Source organism: Leptonychotes weddellii, chromosome 1 (assembly GCF_054177405.1).
Source record: "Leptonychotes weddellii isolate Sample4059 chromosome 1, ASM5417740v2, whole genome shotgun sequence".
NCBI lineage: Eukaryota > Metazoa > Chordata > Mammalia > Carnivora > Phocidae > Leptonychotes > Leptonychotes weddellii.
The window spans coordinates 189,327,592-189,346,915 of NC_138369.1; the positions used below are offsets into that span (position 1 = coordinate 189,327,592).

A 19,324-nucleotide genomic window follows, 5' to 3' on the forward strand; every position below is an offset into this window, starting at 1 on the left:
ACGAACCATGCCCCTGGGAAAGTTCCAGAAGACTCCTGAGTTGCCAGCCTTCTTTCCACAGCCTTGGTTTTCTTTTCCTTCTTCATATTGTAAAAATGCCCTTTGTGTGCACACTGCTCTTTTTTTTTTTTTTTTTAAAGATTTTATTTATTTATTTGAGACAGAGAGAATGAGAGAGACAGAGAGCACATGAGAGGGGGGGGGGTCAGAGGGAGAAGCAGGCTCCCTGCCGAGCAGGGAGCCCGATGCGGGACTCGATCCAGGGACTCCAGGATCATGACCTGAGCCGAAGGCAGTCGCTTAACCAACTGAGCCACCCAGGCGCCCATGCACACTGCTCTTTTAAGGAGCTTGATTCTCCAACTAATTAATTCAGCCGTGTTAGGAGCCGGCCACTCGGGAGACGGTGGGCACGATGGCCGCAGTGGGTACGGAGCCTCATGAGAATCTGGATTTCCCGGGCACAGGTGGACACTGACCTTCCGGGAGGCTCCTGTTGTGGGCAGGGGCGAGGCTGCCGTCACAGGGACTCTTGCTGCCCTGAGGATGGCGGAGGTCCGGAGGGGCCCTGATCTAGAAACACACAGTATTCACCCTGCTGACATTTCTGTGGCCCATCGTGGTGCGTGCACACAGCGGTGGTAGACTGTGCGTCCTGCCCAGGCTTGCTCACCGGGGAGGGGAGCGGCTGTTAGGTCATCAGGGAAGCAGACATGCAGCGGGACCTGCTATGCATGTGGGCTGCACTCTCGGCACTGAAAGGGACCTGTGTCCTCCTGTCTCATCGTACTTGTCCAGCTTTGCTTACGGCCAAGCGAAGGGTGCCTCCCGCGCAGGGCGGGGCCCCGACTGGTTTGCAGGGACAGAGTAGGCCCTCTGGGTGGGACTTCCGGTGCGTAGAGCTGGAGGGTCCTGGGTGAATGGGGCACATTGGTCACCGAGTGCGGGGGCCTGCATGGGGCCCAAGGAGGGTGAACGGGGCGGGAAGGCAGGAGCCATGTGGGGTGAGGCGTGGCGGGAGGGGCCTTCAGACCCCACGTGTGGCGGCTGAGTCCGGGTTCCCGCTGGTGTGGGACAGCTGCTCGTGTCCCCCCCCCACCCCGCTCTGGCTTAGAAGTGTGTGTGTGTCAGGGGGCTCCTTCCCTCCACGTCCCCCAGCGCGGCTCCCCATCCCGGACTCCTGCTCCGTCTGTCACGGAGGACCTAACAAACGTCCCCCCAGAAGAAGACACTTTCTGGGGAACAGGGACAGCAAAGCGTGTGACTGTGGGTCTCCGATTTTGGCTACTGTGTGTTATTGCCGTTGCAGACGCCCGCGAATTCGAAGTCACTGTCAGGGTCCTGAACCGCAATGCGACAGAAGAGCTGCTCAACCACAGCGGCCCCGAGTACCGGGACTTTTCTCGACAGCTGCTCGGAGAGGTAAAGCCAGAGCACAGACACGTTGCCCCATGGGGGCGTCCGAGCGAGAGACTTGCGCGCATGCACGCACCAGCCCCGGCACCGGGCCCCTTCTCTGCGACTGCGCCCCCCAGCCCAGACCCCGCACTGATTACCCAAGTGTGCCCCCTTACGGGGCACTGCATCTAGATTTGGGGCCAACCGTCTTTGAAAACCATGCTCTGGTTCAAATGGGCTCTTGATGGTGCAGCCGGGTTTCCTGTGGAACCTTCCATTTGGGGCCCTGGGCATCTATCTACCTCCCTGCTTTGGGGTGGCATTTACCCGGGATCGTGGCATCCATCCCTCCCCGAGGCTAGCAGGGGACAGGAGCACGCAGCCCGGGAGGACCTTTGGGTGACAGGCCAATTAGAGAGCAAAGGGACTTGCTAAACCGTCGAGAACCATGAATGGTCTAAGATTTTATCCTTCCTGCCAACTGGTAAGTAAGCGTGTTCCTGTCGGCTGGTGCTGGTGGAGGACTTGGGGTCCTGGGGTCAGAGACCGAGGACTTGATCCGCCACAGCAGAGCAGTCGGCAGGACCATCACACCAGTGTCAGTTCCCTCTGGGCCGCGAGTCCCACGGGGTGACATGGAGGGACCGGGGGGAGGCTGGGGGGCACACACAGCGGTCTGCGTCACAGCCGAGGAGCCCCGAGCTGAGGGAAACGGAATCTTGTAAAGGGCCGAAAGCGAATCTGCCTGAACGTGGCTCCAGAAAGAGACACTGTCTTTATGGCAGCAGACATGAACAATCTGCCCTTTGCTCTGGAGGGGCCGCTGTCTCTCTCCTGAGGTCGTTCACCCCACAAACGTCTTGGAAAGAGACTTTGGAGCCAAGGGACAGTTAGCGCTTCTGCTTGCAAGATGTGCAGACGTGGGACAGGCGGAAGGAGGGTGTCTCTCCTCATTCACCTGCCTGGTGATTCTCGTGCTCATGCAGGCATGGTGTGGGGGTGGGGCGGGGTGAGGCTGGTCTCCCTCGCTCGGCATGCTGGCCCTGAGCACCTGCTCGCCCCGGTGTTTCCCCGGGGATGCAGCCAGGAAAGGGGGCAGCTCCAAATAGCCCCTCACGGTCTGTCTGTCTCACACACACGTTACCTGCACACGGATTTTCAGGGTACGCAGAGTGGATTGTGCGTGTCCAGCTCCGTGATGGGGAGCCCAATTGTAGCTTACCGTGGATTCTCACAAAGACCTACAGGCCCGGCCCGGCTGTCCCTGGGTAGGCCTGACTGGGGTGCGGGGAGCCGGGTGTCTCTGCTTGTCCCTGAGAGGCTGGTTGCTGGGCACCTCCTCCTGGTCGTGGAGGGGACAGATCCTGTGCACCATCCGTCCGTCACATGGGCCCCGCATCCCGGTTTTGAAGACGCTGATGGGAGCATCTGCTCTGAGTGGCTGCTGTCTCTTCTTGGCTAGGTTGCAAACTCCTTCCCGCCCGCGGTGTCCGACCTGTACAGGAGAGGGAAGCTGAGGATGCGGATCGTCTCTCTCCAGGCCGGAAGCGTGCTGGTGACGCTCAGGCTGACGGTTCAGGACCCTGAGTTCCCAGTGGGACTCTCCACGCTGGCCCCCATGCTCCCGCCTCTGCTGGCCAGCACGCTGTTCCAGATCGACCCGCGGGAGACACGCGTGCAAGGTCGGTTCCCCTCCACACCCAAGCCTGCCGCCGGCCAGCCGCGTTAGTTCAGGTCCACGTTTACTTTACTGTAAAAGAGCGATCAAGTACATGCAATTCGTAGCCTTATTCTGTGTTCCTGCTTGGGATCTGGAAGCCCACCTGCATCCCGCACCTCCCTGCTCCGGGTGGGAAAGGGACCCCAGAGCCTGGGGAGCTCGCTTCTGTAGGTGGCCCAGAATGCAAGGTGGGGTGGGGCTGGAGGACCCTGGAGGGGACGGGCACTGGGGGCTGACTCTGCGTCAGGGCCCAGCATTGCCACTGTACCACCTGCTGGCGCGGGCGTCTAGTTCTTTGGCTCAAACGTTATGTAATTTTACTTGATGTTGCCTTGAGGCAGGAAGTCACAGATCAGGGGAGGGGGAGAGACCTGGAGACAGAGAGAGAGAGAGAGAGGAGGGTGGGGTGGAGACAGGGAGGAGAGAGACACAGTCAGAAATAGAGGTAGAGAAGAGAGAAACAGAGACATAGACATAGGGAGAGACAGAGATAGAGACAGAGACAGAGAGTCAGAGAGATAGGCACAGAGAGACAGAGAGACTTGCTGATGCATAAGAAAGGTTTTGCCACTCAAACCCAGGGATGAAGTTCCACGCAGCGAGAGCACCTGCAGCCTCCACGTCAGCGAGCCTGCCCGGGACTCCGTCTGGGGAACGGGTATCCGAGAGTGGGCTGTCACCTCCTTTGAGCTTGGTCATGTTCTGGCTTGCTGTTCCAACCCCCCCGCCCCCAAGGATGCAGGGAAGGCCGTGGGAAGGTCACATCTGGAGTCACACCTGGAAAACCCCTGCCTGCTGAGCGTGGGCATCGCTCTGTCACTCACCCTCAGGGATGGAGATGGCAGTGGTCCCCTGCACCTGGGAGGCCTGCTTACCTGGGCTCAGGGGCTAAGTGCAGGGAGGCACAGGGTGCCATGTGGGTGGGTCCTCAGCGGGCACCCCCAGGACCCAACTAAGACCAGATCCGAGCAATCTTCAGGTGACCCAGCCACCCCTTACGTGCTACTTCCCAGCCCTGTCCCCGTGCACCGGGCATTAAGTTACTCCAGATCTTTGCCAGTGTGTTGAGTGGTGGCCCCCAAAAGAAATGCCCACCTAGAACTTCAGACTTGTTTGGAGGAAGGGTCTTTGCAGATAAAATTAAGGTAAGGATCTGAGATCGTCCCGGATCAGGGGAGGGCCCTAAATTAGGAGACGCAGAGGAGGAGAGACCCAGACATACAGGAGAAGGCCACATGGAGGCAGAGGTAGAGGCTGGAGGCCACAAGCCCAGGCACACCAGGAGCCCCAGAAGCTGCAAGAGGCTGGGAGGACGCTCCCCCAGAGCCCCAGAGGGAGCGAGGCCCTGCCGCACCTTGACTCTGGACTTCGGCCTCTAGAAGTGTGGGAATGAGCCCCGTGGTTTCCCCCCAGCCTGGAAGCTTGTGAGGATCTGAAGGGGGCCTCCGAGAAGTAATGCACAGGAAGAAGAGGGTCTGCATCGCTAACGTTCTAGGGCTGTTAGCAGGTCCCGTTGTGTGTCCCCGTGAGGTTCCAGAAGCCCCTCCGCAGTTATGAGCCCCCCCGGCTCTCGCCCTGCAGGCTCCCTGCCCGACGGCGGGCTGTTTGCTGAGGGGCGGCTGTGGGAGGCCCCCCCCGGGGACCGGGACTCCTCTTCTGCCCAGCACCTGGGGCGGGGGGCGCCGGGCCCCGTGCAGGGTCTTCTGACCCGGTGACCGCTGGCTGCTGTCAACTTAGCCTGCAGGCAGCGCCCCCCGCCCCCGGCCACAGCCCCCACTCAGGCAGGCAGCCCAGGCCTGAGCCCTCCCCAGGAGCGCCCCAGCCCCACGGGCGGGAAACCAGAGAAGCACAAGCAAAGCCATTCCGCAGAAGGCCAACAAACCACAGCCCAGAGAGCTCCCCTCCTCTGTGGCTCACACAGAAATGCTATTGTTGGCGGCCTCGAGCATTCCTGGGTGATTCGGGGGCTCTCGCCTGCCATGAGTCAACATGTCCTACAGCGTGGGGGGTCACGTCGTCATGACCTCAGCTTCTCCCTGAGGCCCATCTGTTGGGGGGGCATCACTGGGTGGCCACGTGTCCTTGGTCTTCCTCCAGGAGGGCGTGCCCCTCGCTGAGCAGCACCCTCAGCGAGGGGCACGCCCTACAAGCCGCGCCCTCCAGGGGCCTGCTCATCCTCGCCCCAGCGGCCCGGCTGGAAGGCGCAGAGCGCCGCCCCACGCCCGGGGCCCCTGCCTGCGTCCTCGGCTGGCGGGTCCAGAAGGTGCCGAGGCCACCTGGCAGCTCTCACCGCAGACCTGTTTCCTCCCTCTGAACTCCAGACCCAGAACCACCTGGCCTGGGGCTCTCATGCAACCCCCAGCGAAGCTGTCCGTGCCTGACTCTGGGCTTGCTTGCCAGCTGGGTGCCGGGGGAGCTAAGGCTCGGTGAATCACCACGCCTAAAAATAGCCACCCGGTGCTCAGTGGTGGGAGCTCCGCTCTCCTCGGGGCCCTGCTGCCCGGCCAGCCTGGGCTCCATCCCCCAAACTCGAGCTGCCTGCAGGATGGAGGTGGGGCAGGGCTCCGGGAAGACCAGGGGACCGGGGCACCAGGGCCCTGTGTGTGAAGGAGCCCCGGGCGGGGGGGTGGGGGGGTGGGGTGTGGAGGGGTAAGCGTTGCATCAGCTGATGAGCCTGCTGGTCTCAGGGAGCTATTTCCGTGAGCGTCCGTGAAGATCACGTGAAGCAAAACTGAAAACCACAACAGGAGCATAGAGCCATGGCTGCAGAGTTTTCTCTGCACAAAACTGAACTTGTGCCCTGTCTTGACTTCAATCCGGGCTGAGTCCGGGCTCCTCCGGCACACCGAGCATGGATCGGGTTCTTCTTCCTACAGCTCTGGGGAAGCTGGTGCAGAGGGTGTCGTGACCGGCCTGGGCACGCACGGGCCGCCCAGCCCAGCCCAGCCCAGCCCGCTCCCCTGGATGATCTGAAGGATGATTCTGCGGGGTGGGAAAACCACGCCCCCGCCCCCAGCTCCGCCTAGCCTGGAATACAGCTGGAGATATTTATTCCTTAAGGTTTATCACACGTATTACACGTAGCACTTCGTCAATCAGTCACGTGTCAAAATGCAAGAGACCATCAGGTGTTTCCTTACGAGAGTGGGGGTGGCAGTCACCTGAGGGAGAGGGGATTTGAGAGCGCCGGAGAAGGAAGGGAATGGGGGTCCCCGTGAAGGAAGTTTCAGGGTTTGGCTGATGCTAGTCCCGGCTGCCGCTGGTTGGAAATTCCCGGGCTGTGGTGGGCGTGGTGTGTGAGCCAGCACTGGGGGGCCCCGGAGGGGGTTGACTCACTCACCTAACGCTCTTCCTTGCTCAGCTCAGACGGGTTCCCGGTGACGTGGGGTCTTTGGGATTCTTAGTTTCCCAGACCGGGGCGGGGGGGCATTTATACTTAACCAGACTCCTCCGGGCCTGGTTACTTTTCTTTGTTGAAGTGCTAAATGTTAGGGGATATTGGCACATCAGAGAGAAGGGAAAGCATCCCATTTTGGGGGGTCTGGGAACAAAGAATAAACAAGAGAGGAATATATTCATCCCAGTGGGTGCTAATTTCTCCAGAAGGAACCGACATTCCCTAATCTTTGCCCCCAAATCAGCCAGCCGGCAGTGAAGGTTGGCACAGGCACATGTGCTGTCTTGGGTCAGGGCAGACTTCTGGGGAGGGCTCTGTGCGGGGCCTCCCTCCCAGGGCCGCCAGACGCCAAGGGCACACCACTGACTCCCAGACGTCATCCCTCCGACTGTTTGCTGCAGAGATGCTTGGGAAGAGCTCTGCTCCGCTGCTGTTCTGTTTCTGAGTAGCCCCTGGCCATTTCTCACTGTCTCTGTCCTGTTTCTCTCCTGCCCGCCCGCAGATTGGGACGAGTGTGCAGACAGCCTGCGGCACGACTGCTCCCCCGCTGCCCAGTGCATCAACCTCGAGGGCTCCTACACCTGTCGGTGCCGGACGGCCAGGGACGCCAACCCGTCCCGTGCGGGCCGGGCCTGTGAGGGTGCGCCCCCATCCCAGGGACCTGATATCCCATATCCTTTCTCATATCCACAGGCTGCTGTCCTGCATGCTTTCCTTATGCATGTAATGCCCAGCAGGCCAGTGACGGTGCTCAGCACCAAGCCCTGCACCGAGCCCAGATCTAGAGAAATTGCCCCATTTCCGCAAGGGCCTGATGGATCCATCTGAGGCCTGCAAGAACAGAGGCCTGCACTTACGTCCTGGCTCAGCGGCATCCTGGGTGGCACTCCACCCGGGCACATCTGAGAGCTCTCATTTATCAAGTGGAGGGGCCCTGCCTCCCTCTCCGAGAGCATGTGGGGGGCTGCGGACATGGGCCCCACTAAACATTCATAATCCCATGATCTCCAGTGAGACAGACTATGTCCCTATTTGGGGCCTGCCTGGGTGGCTCTTGCCCGTGGGTGGCATCAGGTGGGTTTTGCTTAGGGTTTGTCGACCAGGTGTCCCCTCTGAGAGTGGATGTGTGTCTCAGCAGGTGACGTGGTGAACCCCACGGGAGGTGTCCTGGCTCCGGCAACAGGTGTAACAGCCCCAGAGCTCGGCACAGAAACAACAGCCCTTGGCCGGGAGACTCCCGCCTTGTGGCCCAGCCCTGGGTACCCCTGGGGCATCCCTGCAGCAGGCCAGGCCCAGACCCCAGGACCCCCACCCAGGAGAGGGGGCAGCGGTGTGGTCAAGCAGGACAGAAACAGCACAGGGCAAGGTGTGGAGGAGGAGATGCCCAGCATGGCTCCAGGCTCGGTGACCAGCCAGTGGACGGCCAGCAGGGCTCCCGGGACAACCCCTGGCTCCCCTCCTGGGACCATGAAGGGCTTGCTGGACACCACTGGATGGTTGTCAAGAAACTCCACCACGGAACCGTCCTTCTGGCCCACTCCTACCGAGGGCCCCACAGACCACATCGAGTGGCACACCAGTCTGCCCACTTGGAATACACCACCAGCACTTCTGGACCACACGGGACCACAGCATTTGGACCCTGGGCCATCCAGCTCCCCAGACCTACCCTCAGCCCCCACCCCTGAGTCTCTGAAGCTTCCGGCCTGTGGTGAGTGCCTCGGGTGGCGTGTCCTAGGGGATGTGTGCCCTGAGGCCCCAGCACACCGGGGAACCGTTGAGTGCCGGTTGGCAAAGCCTCACATAGTCACTGAGTCCAAGACCTTTGAGAAGAGTCAGGTGCATTGTTCATTGTACGGCTGGGCCAGGCGGGGTACAGCGTAGCCCCGGCCCTGGCGGTGGCCTCTGTCTTGTTAGGACGGGAACCTGGTCCCCGAGCGTGCTGCGGTCCTCTCCTCCCTGTCCCCAAGCCTTCTGGTTGCCCATAGCAGGAGCAGGAAGTCGGGCCTCAGGAGAGCCTGTGGGGTGCATGTATTCCATTAAGCACTGCGGGACATCCCCCAGAAGTGTTGGACACCCCGACATTTGCACGCCTCCCCAGCAGCGCAGGCCCCTCGAGCCCGGTGCAGGCCCCCCACTGGGTTGACCCCCAGGATTCGCACTGACACCACACAGAGGGCTTAGCCATTGCCAAGGTCGCGGGGCAGCGCTGTGGGGGACAGCCCTGCGTGGGAAAGCTCCCACAGGGGAGGCCACACTGGCATCTCTGAGCTCACTGCGCTAGCCCGACCCGGGGTCGCATCCAGATAGAACTAACAGAACCAAACAGAACTAACGTAGCTAACCAGACGTAGCTCCAGCAGTGCATGCCCTCTGCTGAGCGGCGTGGGTTCCAAGACGAGACTTTACGCCCCAGTAAGCCAGGGCTGTCGAGCGCCCCTGGATCACCCTGCAGGAGTGGCTCCATGGCCAGCCGGGGCCCCCTCTGCTGACCCCTCTATGAGTCTGCTCAGGGGTGGAGGTGTACCCCCTCTGGAAGAGCCGCCCAGAATCTGCTCAGGAGGTTTGCTTTGGGGAAGACCAGGGACCCCAGTCGCAGAGAGGAACCCAAATCGGAAGGGGCTCAGGAGGGCCATCCGGGGAGCCTGCACCACACGCATGGCTAGCAGCAGGGGACTTCGAAGGACGTCCCCGGCTGGCGTCTCTGGATGCCCTCTCGTGTCCCTGAGCAGTGTATTTGATTTAGCGTTTGGCAAGGCTTCTCCGGTCCTCTCTCCTTGAAACATCAGATTGATTTCAATCTTCTCGGTGTTTCTATGCATTTCCCAGTTCCCGTCCCCATCAAAAGGGTCACCATCTCCAATGTGACCAGCACCAGCTTCCACGTGGCGTGGGCGGCGGATCTTGCCCTGCACCCCACCTTCCAGCTCACCGTGCTCCCTACACGGAGCCCCGCGGTGCACCTGGAGACCCGGGAGGCGAGCCTGACGCTGTCGGGACTGGAGCCTGGCGTCCTGCACCTGGTCGAGATAGCGGCCGAAGCCTGTGGGAAAGGAAGTGCCAGGGCCCGCCTGAAAGTGAGGACAGGTAATAGGTTTCAGAAACGCTTGTTGCCGCTTGTTCTTAAAGGGACGGAGCAAGTATGAGAACGATTTTCAGCACATTCAGGTTCAAAAGAGCTGGATTCTTCTGTGAGCGGCTGGGTTTCTGGCCTCTTACCGACCTAGGAATGCTGGCTCCGCTCACCTGGGGCTGGCTCGCGAAGAGCAGCCAGGAGGCAGCGAGTTTCAGGGAAGGGCGAGGGGCAGACCTTGGGCAACGCAGGGGCGCAAAGCGCTCAGGACTCTGCCCGCAGAGGTGGCCGCCGCTTGCTGCCCCGTGTCCTCGCCGGTACGTCGCCGGAAAACACGTGTGGTGCTGGCGTATTGAGCGTTCTGCACGCCCTCTGATTGTTCCCGCTCTCAGCGGACCCGGACTTGGCTTCTAGGAAGGACAGGTAGACAGTGGGAAGTCAGACAGTCGGACGGCTCAGCTATCATAGTTGTGATCATTCTGTGTTCAGATAAATCCCTTGTTTCTCCTCCTTTGCACCTGTCATCCAGATGTTTTCCTGAATGTCTAACTTGCTCGAACGGCCAAGGGCTGGCTGATGTTGCAGATGGGTCCTCAGATCTTGGGCAGCTGTCTCAGGGCTGATGGCAAGGTTCTCTAAGGTGGGGTGCACAGCCCTTGGGGGTGCCAGTAAGAAGAGCGTACAGCTTCTGTCTGTGTCCCTTAAAGTACTGATTAGCTGTGAACTGGGAAATCAGAGGGCAGATGGTGTGCAAGGACGGGCAATGTTCCTGGACCACATTCTTGTACCACGGCCTCCTAGAAGCCCCAAGTGGAGGGAAGAGATGCTGATGGAGCAGGGACTGCCCTTAAGCCGCAGAGAGACAGTGCTCTAGGGGGAGGGAGGAGAGCATCAGGACCTCTGGGCACTGTCCTGTGGGCTGCAGGCTCTGACAGTGGTGGGGCAAGGCTGCCCCACGCCTCGATCTGCCCAGGACAGCCGGGGGTACTCCTGTGGCCCTGGCATAATGAACGGATAGTGGTTCCTTTCACTATCAACGTTGTCCCTGCTGGTGAATCACCCAGACGCCGCGTGTGCACAGAGAGCCACACAGGGGCGGGGAGGTGAGCGGAGGGGCTGTTCTTGTTCCACAGCCTCCAGGGGGTTCTCCCTCTGGGCGCAGGCCATGTGCCGGCATCCTCTGGGGTCGGCGGGCGGCGTCTGTGCGGGCCGGGCACCATCAGCCTCGATGTGATGTTCTTTCTGGCCACCACGAAAAAGTCGATATGGAGACGTGTTCCCGAATACATGACCTAACGCTTTTCCCGTCACCTAATGCGTTGCCGCTCCAGACGTGTTTATTCTCTGTCCTGCAGCGGCCCAGAAACTCAGAGGCCAAGTCAGAATAGCAGACGTCAGCTACGTGGAGTCCTTCCGCAACCCAAGCAGCAAGGAGTATCGGGACTTCCAGGAGCGATTCTTTGGGATGGTGAGTTGGGGAAACCGCCCCTTCCTTTCGGGAGGTGCCGAGGGAGGCGGGCAGAATCCCAGTCACAGCCAAGCAGGCGCTCGGGAGCCCTCATCTCCCAAGGGAGCTGGGTGTCCCTGGGTCCGCCACGAGACACATCAGCCAGTGGGAGCCACGCCCTGTCCTCTGTTGGGTCCTCCTTCACGCTGTTAGCTGTTGAGCGAGACTCCTTTATCGAAGTGGGGCCCCATGGAGCAGAAAGCCTGACGAAGGAAACGTTTTAAAAAATTGACATCTATTTCACACATCCTAAAATTCACACTTTTGAAGTGCTTAGTGTCGTGGTTGAGGTTTTATTTGTGAAATTGTGCAACTGTCACCACTAATTCCAGAACATTCCCATCACGCCCCAAACAAGCCCTGCGCCCGTTTCCTGTGACTCTCCCCCTGCCCCCCGCCCCTGGCATCCCTGGCAACCGCCACTGTGCTCTCTGTCTCTGTGGATCTGCCTGCCCTGCACGTCTCATGTGCCCAGAATCACGCAAGACGGGGCCTCCTGCGTCTGGCTTCTTTCTCTGAACGGGCTTCAGGCCCAGTCCAGGGTGTGGCAGGGACTTCACGGCGCTTTACGACCAGGTAACTGTCCACCGTACGGACGGACCACATTTTGCACATCCATTCACTCACGGGGGTGCACTGGGGTGCTTGCAGTTCCTGGCGAGCATGAATACAGCACTGATATTTTCCCTCATCTTTCTGGTGCGTCCCCTGCCGTCCCACGCACACTCCCAGAGATGGTGTCCTTTTACAGGTCAGTCCGGGCGGCAACCTCCATGTTCTTTGTTGCTGGAGGTCGGATTCCCCTTTGACGCGTAGAGGATGCACTAGTCATGATCTCGTGGTCTTGTTTGTACCGTGGACATCTTGTCCATTTTAGCTTTTCCTCACTCTGGGGTTTAAGACCAGGAGAGAGGGTTTGGCAGCGCCACCTCGAGGCGGATCGTGCTCACACCATAGCGTGATACCTGCATTCTGTTCTACCCTAAAGGCATTCCTAGCTGATGAAATGGGTCGCGCTGCCTCCAGAAAGTGTCCCTCTGGGGCTCCTCGGGATCTGGGATTCTGCCTCATTTGTTCTGGGTGCCCAGCTCCTGTCCCAGTGCATGGATTCAAGCATTGTTGATGGTTCGATTCACTGGCTTCTTTAGGTTCCGTGATGGTCACACATAATACTAAGCAACAGCACTGAGCATCAGCCCACAGAGCCCTGGGGGTCACATGCAGCGTCCCATTTCCATTCAAATGTCTAGATGAATCCTTCCTCTTCAAACCATGTCCTCGCTTGCCTACTTCTGGGGACTATTGTTGGTTTGTCTAGAATTTCAGGATAGCAAATAATTGTGCACCTTATCACATATGTAGGACTTTTGGACACATTTTGGGAGGTTGTGGGTTCATGTGGCACCTTGTCCCTTGTCACTCAAGTGAGGAGCCTGGAACTTTGCTTTGAGACTAATTCGAAGTGCAACCCAAAGTGACTTTAATCCAAGCCTATGACAGATCCCTCTCTGGAAGTCCCAGACAGAAAAAGAGAGACAGAGAGAAGGACAGACAGAGAGAGAGACAGAGAGAGACAGAGAGAGACAGAGACAGAGAAGAGCCAGCTAATCCAGTGATGGTGATGGTGGCTGGGTGACCGTGGGGTGACAGCAGATTTGCTCACGTTGGCTGTCTCAATGCTGAGAAGTGAATCCATGAGCCTGGGGCTTGAGCCACCACCCCTCACTGGGCCCAGATGAGGACAAGTTTTTCTGTGAAGCCAGACCCTGGAGGTAAACTTTTCAATAGAAGACTGGGGCTGTGTGGACTATTTAAAGCCACGACACAGTCGTGTGTCTCTCGGGGCATTTTGGCCGCGAGGGGCCAGGAAGGGGTACCACAGGGTGAGAGATAGGATTCTGTCCAAGGTGGTAGAGTGAAAAGCAAGGCAGGAGGTTTCTGTCGCGGCAGGAGGGCTCACAGGGGAACAGTTTCGGGGAAGGGGGGAAGGAGGGAAGGGGAGATGTTCTGTAGGATCAGAAGTAAAGGGATTGTTTTAGAAAACACACAGCGAGATAGAGGTGCCCCCCGCCACAACCACCCATCCAGCCCCCGCCCTCCATGGCTCCGTGCTGAGAGTAGCAGATTCTAAATGCCGTCCCGAGCCCCACCTCGGGTGATGTGCCCCCCCAGGACAGGGCTTTTGCGTCTTGCCCGCACTGGCCAGCAGATGTGCTCTTGGGGGACGGGGCTCTTCCCGGGACCTCAGGACCCACAGGCACTTGTGCTGGGCTTGGGACACGGCACACGGGCCAGGGCCTAGAACTGAACTTGGTCTTGGCCGTTTTGCTGCTGGCCAGACTCCCAGGAGGTGCCCCTTGGGTCAGGTGCCCGGCTTCCTCTCGGCGGGCGGCTCTTTTCATCTGTGGTCTCTCTAAAGGTGCGGGCTTCCTTGCCAGCCGCCGTGCTCCGGCTCGTGGACACCGGCGGGGTCCAGATGGAGGTGACCCGCATCGCCGACGGCAGCGTTGTGGTGGAGTTTAACCTGCTGATCACCGCAGACGTGGATGTCCGCGAGGTGTCCGCCGCGTTCCTCGTGGCCTTTCAGAACGCGTCTCTGCTGGAGGTGGTCGGAGGGGATACCTTCATACAGGGTAGGTGGAGGCCGGGCCCCCCGGAGACTCACCGTGTTCTGGAAGAGAGGCAGAGAGAGCCCAGCTTCTGCCCTCATTTGGAAGATGTCGTCCTGTGCACCTCCTCTCAGGGGTCCCCCTGCAGGAGGTGAAAGTGGGGAGCAGATAGGACCCTCAGCTCTCTTACCGCTACTGTGTTGTTTCTAAAGGTTTAGGGGCTGGAAGCACCCTGGCTCGAAGCTGTTCAGATGCCCAGAGATGCTGCTCCCCTTCCGGGTGCCGCATCCCACCCTGGGCCTCCTCTGCCACCCACGTCACTGGGCTGGGGATGCACCTGTCCCTCTCTGCAGTCACACTTCCTCCCAGGCAGTTTCCAGGGAGATCCTGGTAAAAATAATGGAAAAGAAAAGCATCTTCCCCCAAGTCGTGTTCGTCAGCTCGAGCTGTTGTAACCAAATACCATTAGCGGGAAAGCTTAAGCAACATAAGTGTACATTCTCAGCTCTGGAGACTGGACGTCCATGATCCCGGGGCCGGCTGGTTTGTTTTCTGGGGCAGGGTCCTCTCCCTGACGTGTGGACAGAGTTTTCTCGCTCTGGCCTTTCCCCTGTGTGAGCACAGAGCTCTGGTGTCTTGTCTTCTAAGGACACCACCCCTGTTGGGTCGGAGTCCCACCTTTATGGGCTCATTCAGCCTTAATTACCTCCTAAACACGCCATCTGCAAATACGGTCACATGAGCAGCTGGGGCTTCAACGTACGCATTTTTTAAAGAGATTTTATTTATTTGGCAGAGAGAGAGAGAGCATGCAAGCAGGGGGAGCGGGAGAGGGAGAAGCAGGCTCCCCTCTGAGCAGGGAGCCCGATGCGGGGCTCGATCCCAGGACCCTGGGATCATGACCTGAGCTGAAGGCAGATGCCCAACCAACTGAGCCACTCAGGTGTCCCAACGAATGCATTTTGGGGACACAATTCAGTTCATAGCACGTATCACACTTGAAAATAAATGATAAAAAAAACTTAGAGTTACGTGTACAAAAACCATCAGAGACCATATACGTTATTTTTCTGGTTTTTGGAATGAGAAAGGTTTTCTAAGTTTAAAAATAGAAGGCAAACAGCCCACAGAGGCAAAGGCTGAAATATTTGACTCTATAACAATGTCAGCCTTTTATATTAAACAAAATAAAGGCACCATTTTGAAGAAAGCAACACCCCAGAACTGTTTGAATAACCTGATGAAGAATTACATCCCAAATAGAGGGAGCGATCCCACACGTCAATAATAAGGTACTATGAGCCTGAACAGACAACGCAGGACAGAAGAGACACAATGAGTAGCAAAGAGCAATAATCACAGACATTCCCACTGAAACGGGCCACTCATGTCCATCTGGGAGCAGTGGGGTTTTAACCAGAAACACCTAACACTGGCCAGAGTGGGCCAAAGCAGGCCTCGCAGTGGGAACAGGATTTGCTCGCACTTCCTGGAAATCAATTTGACGATATTCACCAAGAGCTTTACAGATGTCCACCTACTTTGGTTTGGGAACATCACGCGCAGGACTTCAGCCTACAGAAATCGACCTCAGTTTGGACCATAGTTCATAGGCAAAGATACCCACCCTCAGTGTTACTTTAAAAGTAGAAGATTGCAAGCAGCCGGCAGTCCTGTAATAGGGGAGATAGTAAGTAAATCATGGTCCATCCGTGCCGTGGACTGCCATGCAATTATTAAAAGTGAGGCTCGGTGAGACAGGAAATACTCCTGAAACAGGGGTTAGGGAAGAAAGCAGGACTTGCGTGTGTGGGGAAAGCATGACCCAAGCTGTGTCACCATCTGTGTTTTAAAGGACCAGAAGGACATCGTCACTGTGCAAACTCTGTTCTTTGCGGGAGGTGGCCTTAGGTGTGGATTGTGCTGTTTGCTAGGCGGGCCTGATTTTTACCCATTTTCTGCAGTAAACCTGTATCACTGTGAATAAGAGTAGCTGAGCGTAGAGACCCAAGAAAGCAGTGAGCATTGGGCCTTCTGCGGGGATGGGCTTGCTATGGGGACACCTAGGCCTGAGGCCAGGGGCTGGGGCTACAGGCCTGCTGGTCCCCTGAGGAGCTGCTCTGCGCCCCGCCCCGCCCCCCGGGGACCAGGAACCCTCCTTCCCCCGCGGCTCCCGGAGGGGTCCAGACACTGGCCGAGAAGCAGGTGCCTCCCTGTCTCCTGGACTGGCCAGCTCTGCGGTCACTCCATAACTTTCAACTCCGCCGCCCGAGATTCGGCGGGGGGGGCCGTGTGAATAGCAGCACGGAAGCACCCTCAGGCCCTGTGACCCCGTGACCATGTCCTGTCTTGTTCCTGATGTCACGCAGATTACGACGAGTGTGAGAACCAGGAGCACGACTGTGAGCCGGGAGCGTCCTGTCGCAACACTCTGGGCTCCTTCACCTGCAGCTGCGCGGGCGGCACCCCCCGCTTCCCTGTGGAATATTCTGGAAGACCCTGTGAAGGTGAGACTCCCATAATCCCTTTTCCGAGATACTGTCGGGTGATCCGTTCTCTTTTTTTTTTTTAAGATTTTATTTATTTATTTGACAGAGAGAGAGAGATCACAAGTAGGCAGACAGGCAGGCAGAGGGAGAGGGAGAAGCAGGCTCCCCGCCGAGCACAGAGCCCGATGCGGGGCTCGATCCCAGGACCTGGGATCATGACCTGAGCCGAAGGCAGACGCTTAACCATCTGAGCCACCCAGGCGCCCTAATCAAATTATTTCAATAACAAATGATTCACAGTATTTTTTTAAAAAGATTTTATTTATTTATTTGACAGGGAGATAGAGAGCACAAGTAGGTAGAGAGAAAGGCAGAGAGAGAGAGGGAGAAGCAGGCCTTCTGCTGAGCAGGGAGCCCGATGCGGGACTCGATCCCAGGACCTGGGATCATGACCTGAGCCGAAGGCGGATGCTTAACCGTCTGAGCCACCCAGGCGTCCCGATCTGTTCTCTTAAGGACGTTCGTTTGCAAAGTGCTTCCTTTCCAAGCGAGGCCAGCATATTTTTATGTCCTGACTCGTTTTCTAACGTGTGTGCCTGTGTGTGAATGTGTGTACATGCCCACGTATGTGTCCCTTCACGCTCTCCCACGCGTCCCCAACCTCCTGGGCGGCCCCGGGTATCTCCAAGTGCCTCTGGTGAGAAACTACACACGTAAGGCCCGCCGTGTTCTCTCAGATTCTAGAAGATGACCTCCAAAGCCTACAGCCCGTGTGATAAGCAACACGTGGGAAATGTTTCTGCTCGGCCCTTTCTTCCCACCCAGGACTTTTCCCATTAAATGGGGCCTCAGTGGATTCAGCACTGACCCTGAGGTGACCCCTGCCATCCAGGGATCTGTGGTCAAGTGAAGCGAGACAGATGTTTATACAAGTCAACGCTTGTCACCGGGAATATGGAATGTGTTCTGCTTGAGGTGGAAGCAGGGGGCTCAGAGGGACTAAGTTGTTGCTGCCTCATGAGTGTGGTCAGGGAGGGCTTCCTGGAAGAGGTATCTTGGAACGGTCTTAAATGACAGCTAGGACAGCACTAGGCAGAGGGAGCTGCAGTGGAGCAGGGGCTGCTGGGTCCATGCAGCAGTGAGAACAGAGCTCCTGCTGGTGTACATGGCCCAGGCGCAGTTTGGGCTGGCTGAAACGTGGGCGCCTTCAGGAGATGGGTGGGAGAGAGCGGGAAGCCAGCTGCCAAGAAGTAGGTGAGGCCAGCTGAGAAGGCAGTGAACGCCACGAGCAGGGGTTTGGACTGCCTCTTGGAGATGAAGGAGCTAAGCAGTGGGCAAGCCCCACCTTGAGGGTAGAGAAGACAGCTGCCAGGGTGGCAGGGGATAGAGCTGGGCCCAGGGGGCGGGCTGGGCGGTGTCCCGGGTCTGCTTTGTGCAGACTAGGGAGGAAGCCCTCGGAGAACCCTGCAGGTCTTTATAGGGTCTCTGCGTTCCGGTGGAGGTTGAAACCATGCTTTGGGGGAAGCAGGAAGCTAGGGACTCAGGATCCTGAGAGTAAACATCATTAACTCACCTTAGAGATTAGAGGGCTTGTCACAGCAAGTCCACAGGCTCGGCCCACACCTGGCGTCGGCCTGAGAGAGGCCGGGGGTGGGGCAGACGGCACCTTGGTCTCCTGGCCCATGGGAGCCCCCGGCAAGCCAAGCCAGGCCCCGCTGGAGGGCTGGCAGGAACGTGCAACAGATGCCGGGGTGTGACTGTGGCCGGAATGTGCAGTCCAGGTGTGTGCTGCTATTCCTGTCTGACCTCACCCCCTGTCTCCCTGCCCTCCCTCCACCCATGCGGGCCGCACAGGCCAGGCTCAGGTGGCAGTCCCTAAACACAGACCCACTCTTGGCTTTCATCTCCTTGTGCCTTGCAGGTGACTTCCCTGGCAACACCACCCAGGCTCCTGGCCCCTTTCTGGGCCCCGGCCCGGAGCAGCTCCCCACCCCAGCAGGAGCGAGGGCTGCCTCTGTGCCGGGTACCAGCCAGGGCCCCCAGGACCCGCCCCCGCGGCTGAAACTGACCGAGGCGGTCAGGGTGCTCTGCGAGATTGAGAAGGTGGCCATCGCCATCCAGAGGCGCTTCCTGCAGCAGGAATCCATCCCCGAGTCTTCCCTGTACCTGGGACACCCATCCTGCAATGTGAGCGACCACAACAGCACACACGTGCTCCTGGTGGCCGGGTGGACCGAGTGCGGAACCGTTGTGCAAAGTGTAAGGGCCGGGGAGCCAGGCTCGGGTGCACAGATTGGGGGGGTAGTGCATCGAGCATCAGGAGCACCAGATGGGGAGGGCCCACAACTGTCCCAGGGGGCCAGGGAAGACTCTGCACCCCACAGTCTCTGACTCTAAGTGGGGGACCCAAGAAAGGGGGACAGGATAGGGCAAGTTCTCACCAGGGACCAGATTGTGCCCTGGAATCAGGAGACAGTTTTGAGCTCTGCCCTGTGGGATTCTGGTGCAAAGGGCCTGGGGTCGGCCTCAGGATTTAAAGAATACTTCCAGCGATTCTGAAGCGTAGGCAGGATGGACAGCCAGTGGGAGAGGAAAAAGGGAGGAAAGCGAAGTGTGTTAACATGAGTGTCCAGGTGTGCATATGTGTGAGAACGTGCATGTGTGTAGGTGAGTGTGTGTGAATGTGCACATGTGTGAGTGTGTGCATGTTTGTGCATGCTGGGCAAGTGGGGTGGTGTGATCAGAAGGACCTGGCCAGAGGGATTGTGGGCCTGAGAGTAATTGTCTTCACTGCAGAGTCCTTGACAGGTGCAGGGTCCTCCCTCTGCCCACACAGAGGCAAGCCCAGTTAGGGGTGGGGCCCCCAGCTGGAGGCACCTCCCGTCTCATGTGCAGGGAGAGCTCTGGGCCCACGTGAGCTCCCCTGGTCTGCGGCACCCCCGCACCCCATGAGCTAGGCTGACCCGCTCCAGGCCCTGATTCTTCCCAGGTTGGCTCTAGGTCGCAATTAAGACTCCTGTGTCCCTCTTTCCTCCCTTCTCCCCACACTGTGTGCACTGAGCCGCCGGGAGGAGGGCATCAGCATCCTCCGTGAGCCCCGCCTCACTGGGCATGGTGGCCCCCTGAGAAAT

The 19,324-nt window shown here is 58.6% G+C and overlaps 1 protein-coding gene across 1 annotated transcript in view; it reads left to right on the forward strand.

The window, feature by feature from the left end:
• UMODL1 (uromodulin like 1) overlaps positions 1–19,324 on the forward strand; it is a 72,694-nt gene that overhangs the window by 34,446 nt on the left and 18,924 nt on the right. The window contains exons 8-16 of the mRNA XM_081800416.1: positions 1,310–1,422; positions 2,861–3,080; positions 7,018–7,155; positions 7,654–8,226; positions 9,345–9,602; positions 10,944–11,056; positions 13,515–13,728; positions 16,074–16,211; positions 18,115–18,452. Of these exons, the coding sequence (XP_081656542.1) occupies positions 1,310–1,422; positions 2,861–3,080; positions 7,018–7,155; positions 7,654–8,226; positions 9,345–9,602; positions 10,944–11,056; positions 13,515–13,728; positions 16,074–16,211; positions 18,115–18,452 (2,105 nt within the window). The remainder of the gene's footprint in view (positions 1–1,309; positions 1,423–2,860; positions 3,081–7,017; positions 7,156–7,653; positions 8,227–9,344; positions 9,603–10,943; positions 11,057–13,514; positions 13,729–16,073; positions 16,212–18,114; positions 18,453–19,324) is intronic.